We start from the raw sequence: 14,854 nt of genomic DNA on the forward strand, positions 1-14,854 counted from the left end.
TACTTTAAGGATATAAGTAATACCCTGGAAAACTGAAAGCGATATAAAAAAATCCTTTACCTTAATAAGTTATAAAAAATAAGATTTAATTATTTATAACCTGCTTAAAAGTAAGAGTCTATAGAATAGAGAGCGCGATAGAAATATTTATCAATTCGGTGATTGGTTTAGTCGACTCTATCTTTATCCAATCTTTATCTATAAGTTTATGGTGCAGTTATCCTTTTATCCTGGAACAGCTGTCAATATGTCAGTGTCACTGCCATTAGTGTCATTGTCATTTGCTCTTGATCCTTGCTCGCCTTGATTTTTCTACTTTTATGTTTTTGTTGATAGAAAATAATATTATTTGTATTCAATTTATTCGTTGCTATGGGTACAACAGAAGAGCTTATGTTATTACTAAATGATAAAATAAATTTGGGAGAAAATCTTGTGGTTAAATTGGAACCATTAAATGAAATAGATGGAGTTACGAAATTACAAAGGAAAATTAGGCAAGAAATAGAATTCTTACGAAAGGTAATATTAACCATGACTATGACTAATGTAGAAACTTATTTGTTTACTAATAATATGCTGCAAATTTTGTTATAGTTAAGAAAATCTAAGAATGTGAAAATTGAACAATTATCATGTTCAAATCTCCGGCATCTTGGCGCGATGGTTGAGTTGACTCTAAGACCTGGAGTTATAGCAGTGTGTAAAATTTTTCACATCAATGACTCGTCAAAGTTAGTAATTGATATAATTAGTGAGGAAGGAAGAGTATGGACAAAAGGTGAGAAATAGAACTGTACATAAAATGAGAGCAGTATGAAATATCAATATTGTTAACTGAAACAAAGATTTATTCCAGTTATTGCTAGGAACCCTAAATCACTTTCTGCCTTAAGTGCTGGAAAGGCTTCTTATGGAGCTCGCTCAATATTGGATCAAGCTGAAGATTATCTGGAATGTGCAAAGCTTTACCCATGCATGTATAAACCTCCTAAGGTATAACTTATTTAGAAAATTTCATGAGTATTTTTAGTATTTCTATGGATAGAAATAACACATCTTGACCATATTCCAGGTTATTTTTGAATTTATGAGTGGCATAGAAGAAAATTTGGCAAATAAATTAAAATCTGTTGGTGTGACAGTGAAAGGAGAAATATTACCTAATTCACATCTATCTGAAGATAACAATGATTCATGGGGGGAAGAATCCAGTGATGATGAGTGTCAAGAACAGAGGTAATAATTAAATGAAAACAATTATTATAATAATATATCAACTAAAAGAATCAGTAATTAAGAGGAACTGTTTCAAGCAATTTATCAAATCATCATAATGTAATGAAAAAAGGGTAGAGAGGCCTTTGCTCTGCAGTGTGATGATCATGGCTTAAAATAAATTAATCATAATGTAACTGGATAAGTGGATATTAATAATAAACATTATTTTATTATTATTTCTAGTGAAGAATCCTCATTGAACCCTATGCCAGAATGTATGGATGAGCACCCAGAAATTAAGACTCTGAACTTGGATGTAACGGCTATGATGGCATATGTGAGCAATATGACAAATGGTCACTGTAATTACATATTCAAACAGGAAGTACTCTCACAGCAGGCAGCTTGGGAAGTGGAGAGACCAGTAAAACCTATTTTAGAAAGATTATTTAAAGGTAAACTTTGAAGTAAAGAGAATATTCCTTTTCAAATGGCCAGCAACATATTTGTAACTTTCTACTGTTCATGGGTAACAGGTAGAACCTTCTAATTATAACTTTTTTAAATACTTTTTAGACAAGACATTAGTGTGCTGCAGGACAGCTTGGGATGATTTTGAAAAAATTGTAACCACTCTTGGTGGACCTATGGAAATCAAAAGAACACAAGAATTGAAGAATATTGTCAAAGTATATCCTGATGACTATGGTGGTAAGCAAATAAATATATTATAAAATTTATAAACAAATAAATGCTGTATTACTTTACTTTTATAACTGTAAATTAAAATGTACATCAATCTAGACTAAAAAAACAATATTACATATCCATTACAAGTAAGGCCTAGGTTATTGATTTAATTTAATTAATTTTGTATTATTTAGTTTTGAAAGTAAAACATTATTTTTTCAGGTGAAGATGATTATCCAAGAAAGAATTTAAAAGTCAGAGGCCATGTTAGATTAAGATCCAAAATAATTTTTAATTTTGGGCATAGGATCAAAGCTCTTACTGTTTCAGCCAATGAAGGATTTGTCAGGGCTGCTATGCAACAGGTATTGTACAGACTAAAAAATAAATTGTACTGTAGTGTATTGTGTTTCTTTCTTCTCAATTATAATTATAATTAACATTATCTTTTCATTTCCAGGGCATAACTTATGCATCATTTGTGCATGAATCAAGAGCTTTGACAGAGGGTAAAGAGCCAACAGCCACAAAAATCTCATTATGATATTCCATAATTATTATTAATATATGAAGAGAACAACTACAAGTCAATTATTTGTTAAAATCTGTAAAAAATCGATTGTTTATAAAATTTATTATCGTCCATTAGTAATATATAAATCTATAAGACACATAATATAACAAATAAAGCAATTTAGATATATTTCCGTTGATCATAGTGTTGCAATTGCAAATAAACATTGGTTTATTTCACCACCTTGTGGGTGAGACCCCTAGCTTCACATAGTAACTGGGGATGTGGTGAAATGTGCCTTAATCCAATTGCCTCAAATATTGTGTTACAATTAGTAATCATAAAATTAAACAAACTTTTAAACCTTTGTGTAAGTATGTTGATACCTTGTTAATTTGATATAATTAATGATAATTATGTGAATGTTAACCATCAACATGTGATCAGAAATCAGTCTATTTAAATAAATATCTTTGTTTTATGAACATGTTTTATTCTAACTTATTAGTGAATTGTTAAACAGCTGTCGTAAGGTGCGCCAAGACTATTAAACTAAAGCATAATATAATAAAGATCATTCATACCGTACTATAATAATGATCATGAAATGAAAAAATAAACGAACTTTTAAGTCAGTTAATTTTATTTAATTTCTTGAAGTCCTCTGAAAGTTTCATGTCCGGATGATTCCTATGCCTACTAATAAAAAAATGTTGTTTTGTTTACTACATCTGATATGTCATATCAATATGTCACATTGTGTTTGTCAATGTCAAGTTGACAATTTTAACTGTTGCTTTTGATTTGATTTTCTGGAGTTTTATTTTATTGTATGTTTGTGTGAATTTTGTTATGGAAGTGTAAACAATTATGAAATGAATATGGAAACAGATCAAATTGATTCTCAATTTATAGCGGAAAATATCGGTTTCCTAGATAACTGTTTTGATAATTCATTCATACTGCAAAGTTCTTTGCAAGTTGTTAAAGAACAAGCTGCAGAAAGCAATTATTACCAAGAATCAAAAGGAAATGAAAGACAATGTAAGAAACTTAACAATTATTCGCAAAATAGTACAGTAACTTTGGAGTCTACGCAAAATAATTCACAAACATCGCGGATTGTCAGCAACAGAAATAAAAAGTTAAGAGACTGGGGTCTGCCTTTAGAAATAGCAAAGAAATATGAAGCACGAGGTATTACAGAAATGTTTGAGTGGCAGGTCAACTGTTTGGCGAACTCGAAGGTACTGTTTGACTGCTGCAACTTGGTATACTCAGCCCCCACCTCTGCTGGCAAGACACTTGTGGCAGAAATATTAACTATAAAAACTATATTAGAACGCCAGAAAAAGGTAATTATTATACTGCCATTTGTATCTATAGTTAGGGAAAAGATGTTTTATCTCCAAGATATATTGTCCAGCTCAGGAATTAGAGTGGAGGGATTTATGGGGTCCCAGTCACCTCCTGGAGGCTTGCAGGCTGTTCATGTTGCTGTGTGCACCATTGAGAAAGCAAATAGTTTGGTGAACAAGTTGTTAGATGATGGTTCCATAGCAGAACTAGGTGCCATCATTGTTGATGAATTACATTTATTGGGTGACCCCAGTCGAGGATACATATTGGAACTACTCCTGACAAAAATTAAATATGTATCATTTAATTCTGATGATGTGAAAGTACAAATAGTGGGTATGTCAGCCACATTACCTAATTTAAAATGTTTAGCAAACTGGCTGAATGCTGAGTTATTCATCACACATTTTAGACCAATCCCTTTAGATGAGTACTGCTTGGTGGGAGACAAATATTACGATAAAAAGGGAACCTGTGTTAATACAGTAGACATGAGCTTAACAACTGAAGGAGATAATGTTCTTAAAATTTGTTTAGAAACTATTAAAGATGGATGTTCTATTCTAATATTTTGTATGACAAAGAATTGGTGTGAAAGTCTGGCACAGTCAGTGGCAACATCATTTTACAAACTGGGATGTGAAAATGGTGAGGCTGGCTCTATATTAAGAAGCCAGTTGAAATCTATGAGTATAGTAGAAGTATTAGAACAACTGAAGAATTGTCCTGTAGGGTTGGACCAAGTTTTGAAGAAAACTATATCTTTTGGGGTTGCTTACCATCATGCTGGTCTAACATTTGATGAGAGAGACATTGTTGAAGGTGGGTTTAAATCAGGAGCAATCAGAGTTTTGGTTGCCACGTCTACACTAAGCTCAGGAGTAAACTTGCCTGCAAGAAAAGTGATCATCCGGTCACCTGTGTTTCAAAGACAGCCAATTAACATTCTAACATACAAACAAATGATTGGTAGAGCCGGTAGAATGGGGAAAGACTTAAAAGGTGAAAGTATTTTAATATGTACTGAAGCTGAAAGAAAAATTGGCTTTGATTTAATGATGGGGAACTTGGACCCAGTGACAAGTTGTATTGAGAGTGAAGATAAATATATGAGGGCAGTGCTTGAAATGATTGCCAGCCAAGTATTGACAACCAAGGAACAGTTGGACATGTATTCTAAATGCACTTTGCTCTATAATCAGCAAGAGGCAACAGGTACCCAAGACTGTCTGCTGGAAAATACTTTAGATGAATTACAAAATTATGAGTTAGTGAGGGTACAAACTGATGGTGAGGAGGAACGTTTTGTTGCTACACCATTAGGTAAAGCTTGTCTCTCATCATCAATGGCTCCAAATGATGGGTTATCATTGTTTTGTGAGCTACAGAAAGCTCGCCAGTGCTTGGTCTTGGAGACTGATTTGCATCTAATATATTTAGTGACTCCTTACAGCGTCAGTAGTCAGTGGGGTAATATAGACTGGATACATATGCTGACTCTCTGGGAATCTTTAACAAAAGCCATGAAGAGAGTTGGGGAGTTAGTTGGTGTACAGGAGAGTTTTATAATAAGATGTTTAAGAGGCGGTAACAAGGCTAACAACATACAGAACAAAATAAATATACATAAAAGGTATGATACCACTTAATGTATAGTTAGATAAGTAAGCAACTCATTATCAGTTAAATATTTTTTTATGGTTTGTTTAAGATTTTATACAGCCCTGGCTTTGCAAGACTTGGTAAATGAAGTTCCATTAGCAGATGTAGCAGCAAAGTTCCAGTGTGCCCGTGGCTTCCTACAGAGTCTGCAACAGGGAGCTGCAACTTTTGCAGGTGTGTGCATATTAGTAGGGTAAGCTTTATATTTTAATTTTAATTGGTACTTTAATCAAATTTATTTTCAGGCATGGTAACAGCTTTTTGTCATCAGTTGGGGTGGAAAAATATGGAAATGTTAATTTCACAATTTCAAGACCGTTTACATTTTGGAATTCATTCTGAACTTTTAGAGTTAATGAAATTGCCATCTTTGAATGGCATGAGAGCTCGAACACTCTTTGATTCAGGCTTTGAATCGATTGCTAGCATAGCGTCAGCTGATGCAAACACCATAGAAAATATACTTCACAAGTCTGTACCTTTTCAAAGCGAAAAGGGGAGGGAAGATGACGATTGTGACGATATACGTAAACGAAATAAAATTAAAAGTATTTGGATAACAGGATATTGTGGTATCACAACTAAAGAGGCTGCTGAAAATCTTATTGCAGAAGCTAGACGATATTTATCTCTAGAAATTGGCGTTACAGAAATTAAATGGGATTCAAAATCATCAACGTCCAATTTTGCTTGCAGTGATAATAATGTAGAAATGAACAATAAAATTGATGAAATTTCAAGTCCTTTAAATATACGATCTAGCGCGAAAATTAGAACTCAGTCTATTGGCACACAAAACTCCATCAAAAGTAATAGGGCACAGTGTGAACAAACCCTTGATAAGGAAAATGTTCCACAAAACGTGAGTACTAATACTAAACCAGATTTATCAATGTGTGCTTTAAATCGTAGTACCAAAGGAAACAAAACTTTAAGTTACAAAAATAAAGATGAATTATCAAAAACAATAGTCAATATTTCAAAGGAAATAAATAAAACGGTTGAAAATATCAGTCCGTCTTTATCAAACGATATAATATGGGACTCTTTGAACTTCACTGACGCTGGTTTGGACAATATATCCAAGTTGCGCACATCTGATAAAATGTTTTCACCAAATATTAGTTTTGGTGAAATTGAAGATAAACCTGAGCAAGAAAATATGAATACCTCTGATATTTTGAATTCATCTAAACACGTGTCTGCGAAAGACATCAGTTTGTTCTCGTCAGAAGGAGACAATACGAGTTTGTTTGAGGAGAGTCTACCTTTGGACTTAATTTCCAGTAACTTTCTCGATAGGGGCTCTCCCATGCCGCAGGACACCGCATTACATTACGAAAGCATTAATTCTAATACCATCTTAAACGCATTTAAAACCACTTTATTAGAGAATGAACGTAATGATGATGATGAAAATGAAGACATAAAGCTAGTCTATGAAGATGATAAAATAATAGAAAAACAAGATGAAGAAATTGATAGTAATCGTATAGCAGTTAATTGCCATAAAGTCCATCCTAATCTTGTTGCTCATAAACGTAGACAGTCGGCGAACAAAGAAATACAACCTTTAGAAAAAAAGAAAAAAGTAAATATCTCGTTACAAGATGATATGACTGTCTCCCCTAAAAATAAAATTAGTTTTGTCCCAAAAATAAAAAGTACGTTGTCAAAACATTTTCAGATTGATTTCAATCAATGCTCAATGAACTGTTTTGTTTTAAGAGGAAACGATATCATTGACAACTTACATGTAATACAAAATATACAAACAGCATCGATTTACTTACATTTAAAACAAAATAATTTAGCTAGCAATGAAATAATAGGAAGTAACATACTTAGTTTCCCTAAGTCAGTACGAAAAGTCGAGGATAAAAGTGAATATTGCCCCATTAAAGGGATAGCCTTGTATCTTAATCAAGGAATAAGTATATTCTTAGATTTAACAACGTTAAATAATATGCAAATGGTGAAGAATAAATTACGTAGCTGGTTTAAGAAGAAAAGTTTGATATTAAAAATGTTGTGCTCAAAAACAGTGAACCTTTATGTAAAGCGATGGCTCGACGTTAACTTATCAACGAAGTGCAACGATATATCGTTAACAGAATGGCTTATCGATAGCAGTGAAAAAACACCAGATATTGAATATCTAGTAAGTATAAAACACACATCACATACTTACATCTTACATACACATTCTTAACGATACATTTGCATAATGATATTTGTATTTCAGATGAAAAAGTATTGTGGAATCGATTTTACAAATATATTGTTCAAAGTCGCTAATCTACCGAAAAAGTATAAGAATTTAGATACCATTGAAAGTTTGTGCTTAAGAAGTTACTTATTGTGGATGATTGCTGAAAAACAAGAAGAAACGTTAGGAGAGTCTCTTCAACCTGCACAAAATGTAATAGGTTCGTAAATGTTACATACTTGTACTTGCGCAATAATTGCAAACTATTTCTTGACTCTTAGGCCAGCCGTACACGGACGGCTTCAAGCAGTTATAACCGACTGCTTGAAGCCGCGACTGCGCGATGAACTATAGCCATTTATTCGCTGCCGTACACACGACTGCTCGAGCAGTCGCGACCGCTTCAAGCCGTCAACTGCACGATGAAATTCCATCGTGCCGTCGACCGCTCGCGAGCAGTTGCGAGGCATACACGGACTGCTCGAGCCGTTGACTGCTCTAGAGCAGTCGACAGCTCTCCGACTTTCCTCCCCCCGCCCTTTGCGGCCTCGTGGCGTCTGCTGAAAAAATCAAAAGAACATCAACTGCTCGAGCAGTTGAGTACACGCTACCCAACTGCTCGAGCAGTCAACAACCGACGGCACGAGCCGTCGACCGCCGACCGCTCGAGCCGTCCGTGTATGTCGCTCAGCCGCAAACTGCTCGAGCAGTCCGTGTACGGCCGCCCTTAGCGCCTGTTTTACCAACTCCATATAAGTACCTACTCGATAAACTTATATGGCAGATAGTTCATACAAATTACGGTCTGAATTCAAATTTATCTGGAACATAGCGGCTATCCAGACATTGTGAAACACGCCATTAAACTTTTGGATTCTAATTCGAAGTTCATCAATTCTTGAATTCTTTGACAGAAATCGAAAATCAGGTCTCTAAGATTCTGGCCAACTGCGAATATTACGGAATCACTGTAGACAAAGATCTCGCGTCACGGCTTTTGATTGATGTAAGAAATTCCCAAGAGAGTCTGGAAAAGAAGGCATACAAACTTTGCGGATATCATTTCAACTTTAACTCTTCGAAAGATGTTGCTAAGGTACCTAAAACTAGTTTTTCAATACGATGCAATACATATACACCTGTGATTTTTGAAGTTTACATCCACGTATTGTCGTAAAGCTCAGTTGACTGCCTGCCTGCCTCATTGGCCGAGTGGTTGCAAGTGCGACTGCCGGGAAAGGGGTCTCGGGTTCGAGTCCCGGGTCGGGCGACTTCCGACATAATTATTGTGAAAAGTGGGTGTATTTTGGACTGTGGCATTACGTGCTATAATGTGTATAACCTACTCCCTTGGTCATAAAAGGCGTGACGATATATAATAATACAGTAGAGTCCGTTTATAATGACATCGAAAGGAATTGACAAACACGTCATAATAAGCGGACGTCATACAAAGCGTTATGTATAAATGAAAATCTTTTTTATGTAAATATGTATGTATTAAGTATTTTAATACAGAAACATAGTATATTTGCATATGTGTAAGACCATATTAAATCAAAATCAAAATTGCACGTAACCAGCAGATTATTATAATAACACATACAAGTGTATTTTTTATTGTAAGTAATCTGTAATTTTTGTGTGCTTTTGTTTCTTCATTTTATTGTAAAAACAGACTCTCACACTATTGTGTATAGAAGACATAGCTATGGTCAAATTATCATTTTCAATATTGCTGTGGACAAATCGTGATAATAAGAGATTCAAAACAAAAACTAGGCACGTGCCGAACGTCGTCGGAAATTAACGAACATTATTGAAGGTAAAGAATCGTGCCGGTCATTATAACCGGACATAATTTATTAAAAATGGGTCATATAAAGCGGCATGTCACTGTAAGGGAAGTCATTATATCCGACTTTTTTCAAAAGAATTTTATATGAAAACCAAACTTCGCCATGCTATTACGTTATAATAACCGGTTGGTCAATATAGGCGGAGTCATAATAAACGGATTCTTCTGTATAATATTTTAAAGAAGGATACCGTGACTTTTGTTAGTGTAGTGGGGACTACACTAACAAAAGTCACGGTATCCTTCCCAAATAAAGTCCAGTTCCTATAACAGTGTGTATAAATCTTTACCAGGTTTTGGGTATATACAACGGCCGTAAAGTGAGCACTAAGAAAAGCGTATTAACTTCGCACAACAGTCCCTTGTCAAGTACTGTTATTTATTGGAGGAAGCTTAATTCTATACTGACGAAAACATTGTACCCTCTCACGGAGAAGGCGTGCATTTACAGTGAAGGAGACAGGTAAGTTCTTACTTAGTGTCTGAATGTTGTACAAGTTTCAGAAATCGCTTAGCTTCCATTAGCCTTTTGAAGTTTCACTTCCTACACGAGTGGTTGTATAAATTTAGATTAAAAGGGGTCCGCGGGATCGATACAAATCTATGTTGTGCTTGTAATGTTCATACCTTATGAAGATTAATTAAACATGTAGCGCGGCAGGTGCGGCTCAGTACCGGGACGGGCTTTTAAACCAGTTGTGCCTTCACCTTAACGTGTCAGATTCAAAGTGATCAATCTTACTCACCTCCAGAGTGTATAGGATCTAAATGCTGACATAGTTTTTCATTATTTAGAGAGAGAGCAAAAAGAAAGCGTTCTGAGTACTTCTGAGCTTTGTTTAGATAAACTAATGATTCGCGAATTTCAGCTCTCTGCACACCTGAGCTTATCCCTTTTATTAAAACAATGGCTATTTATTTGGACCTGCTTAACAATGGATATTCCTTTAAAATAATGAGAGCGTACGGTCTTCAGGGATTTTAGTAGTTAAACCCTTGAAATCAGGATTCCATTACCCAGTTGTATTATTATTAGTATAGTAACAAAGAGTGAGCCAAACGCAACAAAATTCTATGCTGATGCTGAAGACTTCTAATAATCTCGATACCCAGAAAGAACCCAAATCACAGAATACTACCCAAATCCTTACTTACACTGACTGACCTCAGTCGCACTTGTTGACAAATTGAAATAATTACTATATTCACTTTATCTACATAAATGCAATGGAATCAATGTATATGTATTTATTACCGATTAAAGCACTCACTCGTCCGCCGTCGTAGGTTTCTATTTCTGAATAGTAAACAAGTAACAAACTGTTGTTATTCAGTGGGAAATAACTCTAATAACAGCCCTGTTTCATTTTATTAACGAACGACAACTCGAAGGAAGAAATATGAATAAATTAAACGTTCTCGCCTTAAGGAAATACTTACGCCAACTTGGTGCAAATTACAAAAAAGTGTTTTATTGTAAGCCAGTTTACGTATGCGCGGGCGGGCGGCGGTCCAAGCGTAGAGCAGGGAGGATTAATTAAAGTGAGAGCTTGCCGCAAACCTTATATTTTTATTCGCAGAATAAATCCGTCGTACACAATGTTCACTTGCACGGGCCGGATCAGTATGCATGAGCCCAACCTGCAAAATGTACCGCGAACATTTTCAATACCTTGCGAGTATTTGACGGTGCACTCAGCCGTAAGTGATGAGGTTGTGGAGTTCAACTGTAGAAACATATTCAAATCCGCCCCTGGCTACGTCATTGTGTCGGCGGACTATTGTCAGTTGGAAATGAGAATTCTGACGCACTTCAGTCAAGACCAGGTGTTGATGAAAATTATGAATTCGGATATGGATGTTTTTAAAGCTATTGCGGCGTCCTGGAGCCACGTGTGTGAAGACGAGGTGACGGTTTATTTAATTCTTTCTCATAGTTTTAATTTAAACATAATCCGAAAGATCAAACACAAAACAATTTTTTCGACTAAAAAAATTCGGAGACCTCGGTCCAAAGATAATATCTGTTAAGCTCGATTTATGTGAAAAGTAGCGTTTGCGACAAAATTTTATTCGTGTGCGTTTATTACATCAAATAGATAAATTTGTCTGAGTCCCAATTACAGTTTTATTATTACGGTACCTACGTAGGCACTTAACTTGCTAGAACTGTTACATAAATCTGCGACGCTAGTCCGCTATATTTAGCCAAATCCCCTGTATTGTATTGTTTGTAAACCTTTGAAGTTCAACGTAAAAGAGCACTCGAATGGATTTGGCTTCCTATTTTATTTAGATTAAAACTTTTTACGATCGCTATTGGAAGAATAAACGTTGAATTATTAACAGGTAGACGATGATCTCAGGCAAAAAGCCAAACAGCTTTGTTACGGAATTATTTATGGAATGGGTAACAAAACGTTGGGGCAACTGCTCGATGTTACTGAAATGGAGGCGGCAGTTTTCATGGACTCCTTCTATAAAACCTATCCAGCCGTGAAGGCATGCACTCAGTCCATTATCGAGGAGTGCAGGCAGCGAGGATACATCGAGACCCTCACTAGACGTAGACGATACTTGCCTGATATAAATAGCCATTCCGGAACTAAGAGAAGTAAGTATAAACCCGGTAATTGTATGACTACATTATGTTGTCGTAAGTGTAAAACATATTACACGTCTTAATTAATCATCCTTTTTCTTTAAACTAGGTGCTGCAGAGCGTCAAGCTGTAAACACCACAATTCAAGGATCAGCGGCGGACATAGCTAAAGCCGCGATGTGTTCCATAGACACCAAAACGGACTCGCTCGATCCTAAACCTCGTTTGATACTGCAGATGCACGATGAACTAATATATGAAGTACACGAGACCCATCAACAGTACTTCGTAGGCATTATGAAACAAGTCATGGAGGAAACAGTCACTCTGAGAGTGCCCCTACCCGTCAAAGTGAAGACTGGACTCACTTGGGGCTCCTTGAAAGAAATCAAGTTTAACGAATCATGAAATAACTATTTATTATTTATTATCTATTTAGTCTAGATTCTGTGATATTTTGTCTTTGTAGTCGTAAAGTAATGTAATCTGTTTTTATAGCCAATAAACTATAGAATGTCGTTCTGTGCTTTTCTTGTTACGTATAAGCAGTCTTTAATAGAAATTGATGTTCTGGTACTAAACCAGAGGTTCTACCTACTTTGGATCATGATTCTAATTTAAGGTAGTATTGTGGGTTTTAAAATATTGCGATAGATTAAAACGAATTAACCAACAGCCCTCAATCAACTCCACTCCACGTCAAAATAATAAACGGATTCGAGAAAATTAAAAATCAGGAGTAGCTCGGTAGCGGGCAGGTACTTACCTTGTTAGTACCTACTGATTTCATTCATGTTCACACTTTTTGTAATTAAGCCGGCGAACTAACCAGAGTGCGCCCTCGAGGTAATATAATCGCACTGGAAAGTGGGATAGTCGCCAAACTACCGTCAAACTACAAAAGGCTAAAAGCCATACATAACTCAAAGCTAGGCTTTTAACTTAAAGCTAACTCTTTAAGTTTGCTTTTGTGCATTTATTTAAATTCTTTTTCCAATTTTATTTATTTTTATACCTTTTTATAGTACAATGAAAATAGACATTTTAATATACCTACCTCAGTTCAATATCAGAAGTTAATTTATGTTTTTATTTCACCAACGTTGAAATACTTTGCGTATAATATTTGAAATGTAAATTGTTATCAATATTTACCTGTGAGCCCTGAGCGTTAGGAATACATTAAGTCAAAGTATCACAGATGTAGTTGGGTCCTTGCGTTCGGTATCGTAGCGCCATCTCAGCGGACTTTCCGTGGGTTTCCCCGGTTTTTCGCGGAGCGGTAGAGGTCGTGGGGTGCGCGCGCCCCCCGTGCGCAATCAATACCTGCGCCGTCCGCCGCCGTCCCGAAGGCTCGCTTGTCACCCTCTGTCACGTCAGCGGGGAGCCGACCGACGCGCTCTGCGGCTCTTCCCGAACACTTCACAATCCAACATAAATTGTCTTTCATCATCCGTTCCAAAATGTATTATAACTAGACCCCATAAAATGTGCGCGTTAATTCGCCAGCTTTCTTGTCCGCGAAACGGCTCGCGTGCGACTCGAGGCCCGCGCGTGTCTGCATAGTATACCGACGATGTTGTACGTTTGAGTTTACGTCTGAACTAATACAGCGAAAATGCATCTTCACTTCGAGAGAAACGTAAATGCAAAATGCGACTGCTCCATACTGTCGCTGTCCTGGATGGGGAAGGTGCCCGACGAGCTGCCTGAGGTGAGTTACGAATCATTTTCTGTAAGTTTAGTTTTCATTTCATTCAAGATTATTGAAGAAACCTAGCCATAGACGCTCTAAGTTTCGCTGAAAAGAGACTCTTACAATCGCTGCAAGATTGCCAAGCATAATACTAATTTTAGATTTTGGTATTTTGCCCAATCGGACTCAATGTCATTTTACAAATTAGGTCTATGGTTAGAACAACTTTGTTATCTGTTATTAGTTACTAAATTAAATTTACATTAGTGTAACTTTACCTTTGTGGGTTGAATATTACGCAGTAAATTGGCATTTAGTAACGTTTTGAACTAATTCCGATGATAAAAGACCTGTGTCCGTCCCCAAATAATGTAACGAAAGGACACATAATTAATAACTACTTTATACAGTGTTAATATAATAAAAGATGAATAGAGAGATAAACAATAGTCGCATTCACATGTTTAGTGTGGGTGTCGCTACTTGTGTAGGCTCCTGCCGAGGGTACTTGCCCGTATTGTTCCATAATTCATTGTTTTGTTATACAAACGCTACATAAACCTCCCAGCGTTGAATTCATTTGAGGCTACTGAAATGTGTTGTCGAGATTTGTCGCCGTGGTCTATGTAACGAAGTAAATTGACGAAGCAAGTGCCAGGATGGCGAGGTCTCCGATTCAATTAACCTTTCTTCAGTTGTTACGAGCTTTTGACCTATTTAAATTCAATTTCTATGCAACGCTCGTCACCTGGGGGTAATTTTGACGCGCTGCCGCGAAACATGCTATAAGAATGCAACAAGGTGCCCGGTGATGGGTCCCTAGAAATAGCATCAGAATAGCTTTTTTATGACTGCCATTGGAAGGAATGAATAGATAATTTCGGTAGGGTGTAGGGTGACCCTGATGTTTTCGTTACGTATTATTTGCTATTTATTAAGATGGGAAGCTATTTCAACATCTCGTGTTTTCCTTTTTTTATAATATAATTCCAGTCTTACTATACATAGTACGTACTTTAACGAACGTAATCCGTCTCGATTCA

The 14,854-nt window shown here is 36.1% G+C and overlaps 3 protein-coding genes across 4 annotated transcripts in view; all 3 read left to right on the forward strand.

The window, feature by feature from the left end:
* Positions 1-262: 262 nt before the first annotated feature.
* Positions 263-2,906, forward strand: LOC118268094 (UPF0415 protein C7orf25 homolog). Its single transcript, XM_035582353.2, has 8 exons — positions 263-522; positions 598-781; positions 860-996; positions 1,076-1,239; positions 1,465-1,676; positions 1,798-1,932; positions 2,134-2,276; positions 2,372-2,906. Exons 1-8 carry the CDS (start codon positions 373-375, stop codon positions 2,453-2,455), a joined length of 1,209 nt encoding a protein of 402 aa, XP_035438246.2. The 5' UTR covers positions 263-372; the 3' UTR covers positions 2,456-2,906.
* A 310-nt stretch (positions 2,907-3,216) lies between these two features.
* LOC118268417 (DNA polymerase theta) lies at positions 3,217-12,633 on the forward strand. Its single transcript, XM_035582893.2, has 9 exons — positions 3,217-5,417; positions 5,496-5,620; positions 5,692-7,607; positions 7,692-7,875; positions 8,570-8,751; positions 9,807-9,976; positions 11,094-11,421; positions 11,863-12,127; positions 12,225-12,633. The coding sequence occupies exons 1-9, from the start codon at positions 3,301-3,303 to the stop codon at positions 12,521-12,523; spliced, it is 5,586 nt and encodes a 1,861-aa protein (XP_035438786.2). The 5' UTR covers positions 3,217-3,300; the 3' UTR covers positions 12,524-12,633.
* A 629-nt stretch (positions 12,634-13,262) lies between these two features.
* The window catches only part of LOC118268409 (tubby-related protein 4), a 28,846-nt gene continuing 27,254 nt past the window's right edge, over positions 13,263-14,854 (forward strand). For both annotated transcript variants that reach the window (XM_035582877.2, XM_050706636.1), the window contains exon 1: positions 13,263-13,829. In XM_035582877.2, the coding sequence (XP_035438770.2) occupies positions 13,734-13,829 (96 nt within the window). In that variant the 5' untranslated portion in view covers positions 13,263-13,733. The remainder of the gene's footprint in view (positions 13,830-14,854) is intronic.

Source organism: Spodoptera frugiperda, chromosome 29 (genome assembly GCF_023101765.2).
Source record: "Spodoptera frugiperda isolate SF20-4 chromosome 29, AGI-APGP_CSIRO_Sfru_2.0, whole genome shotgun sequence".
Taxonomy (NCBI): Eukaryota; Metazoa; Arthropoda; class Insecta; order Lepidoptera; family Noctuidae; genus Spodoptera; species Spodoptera frugiperda.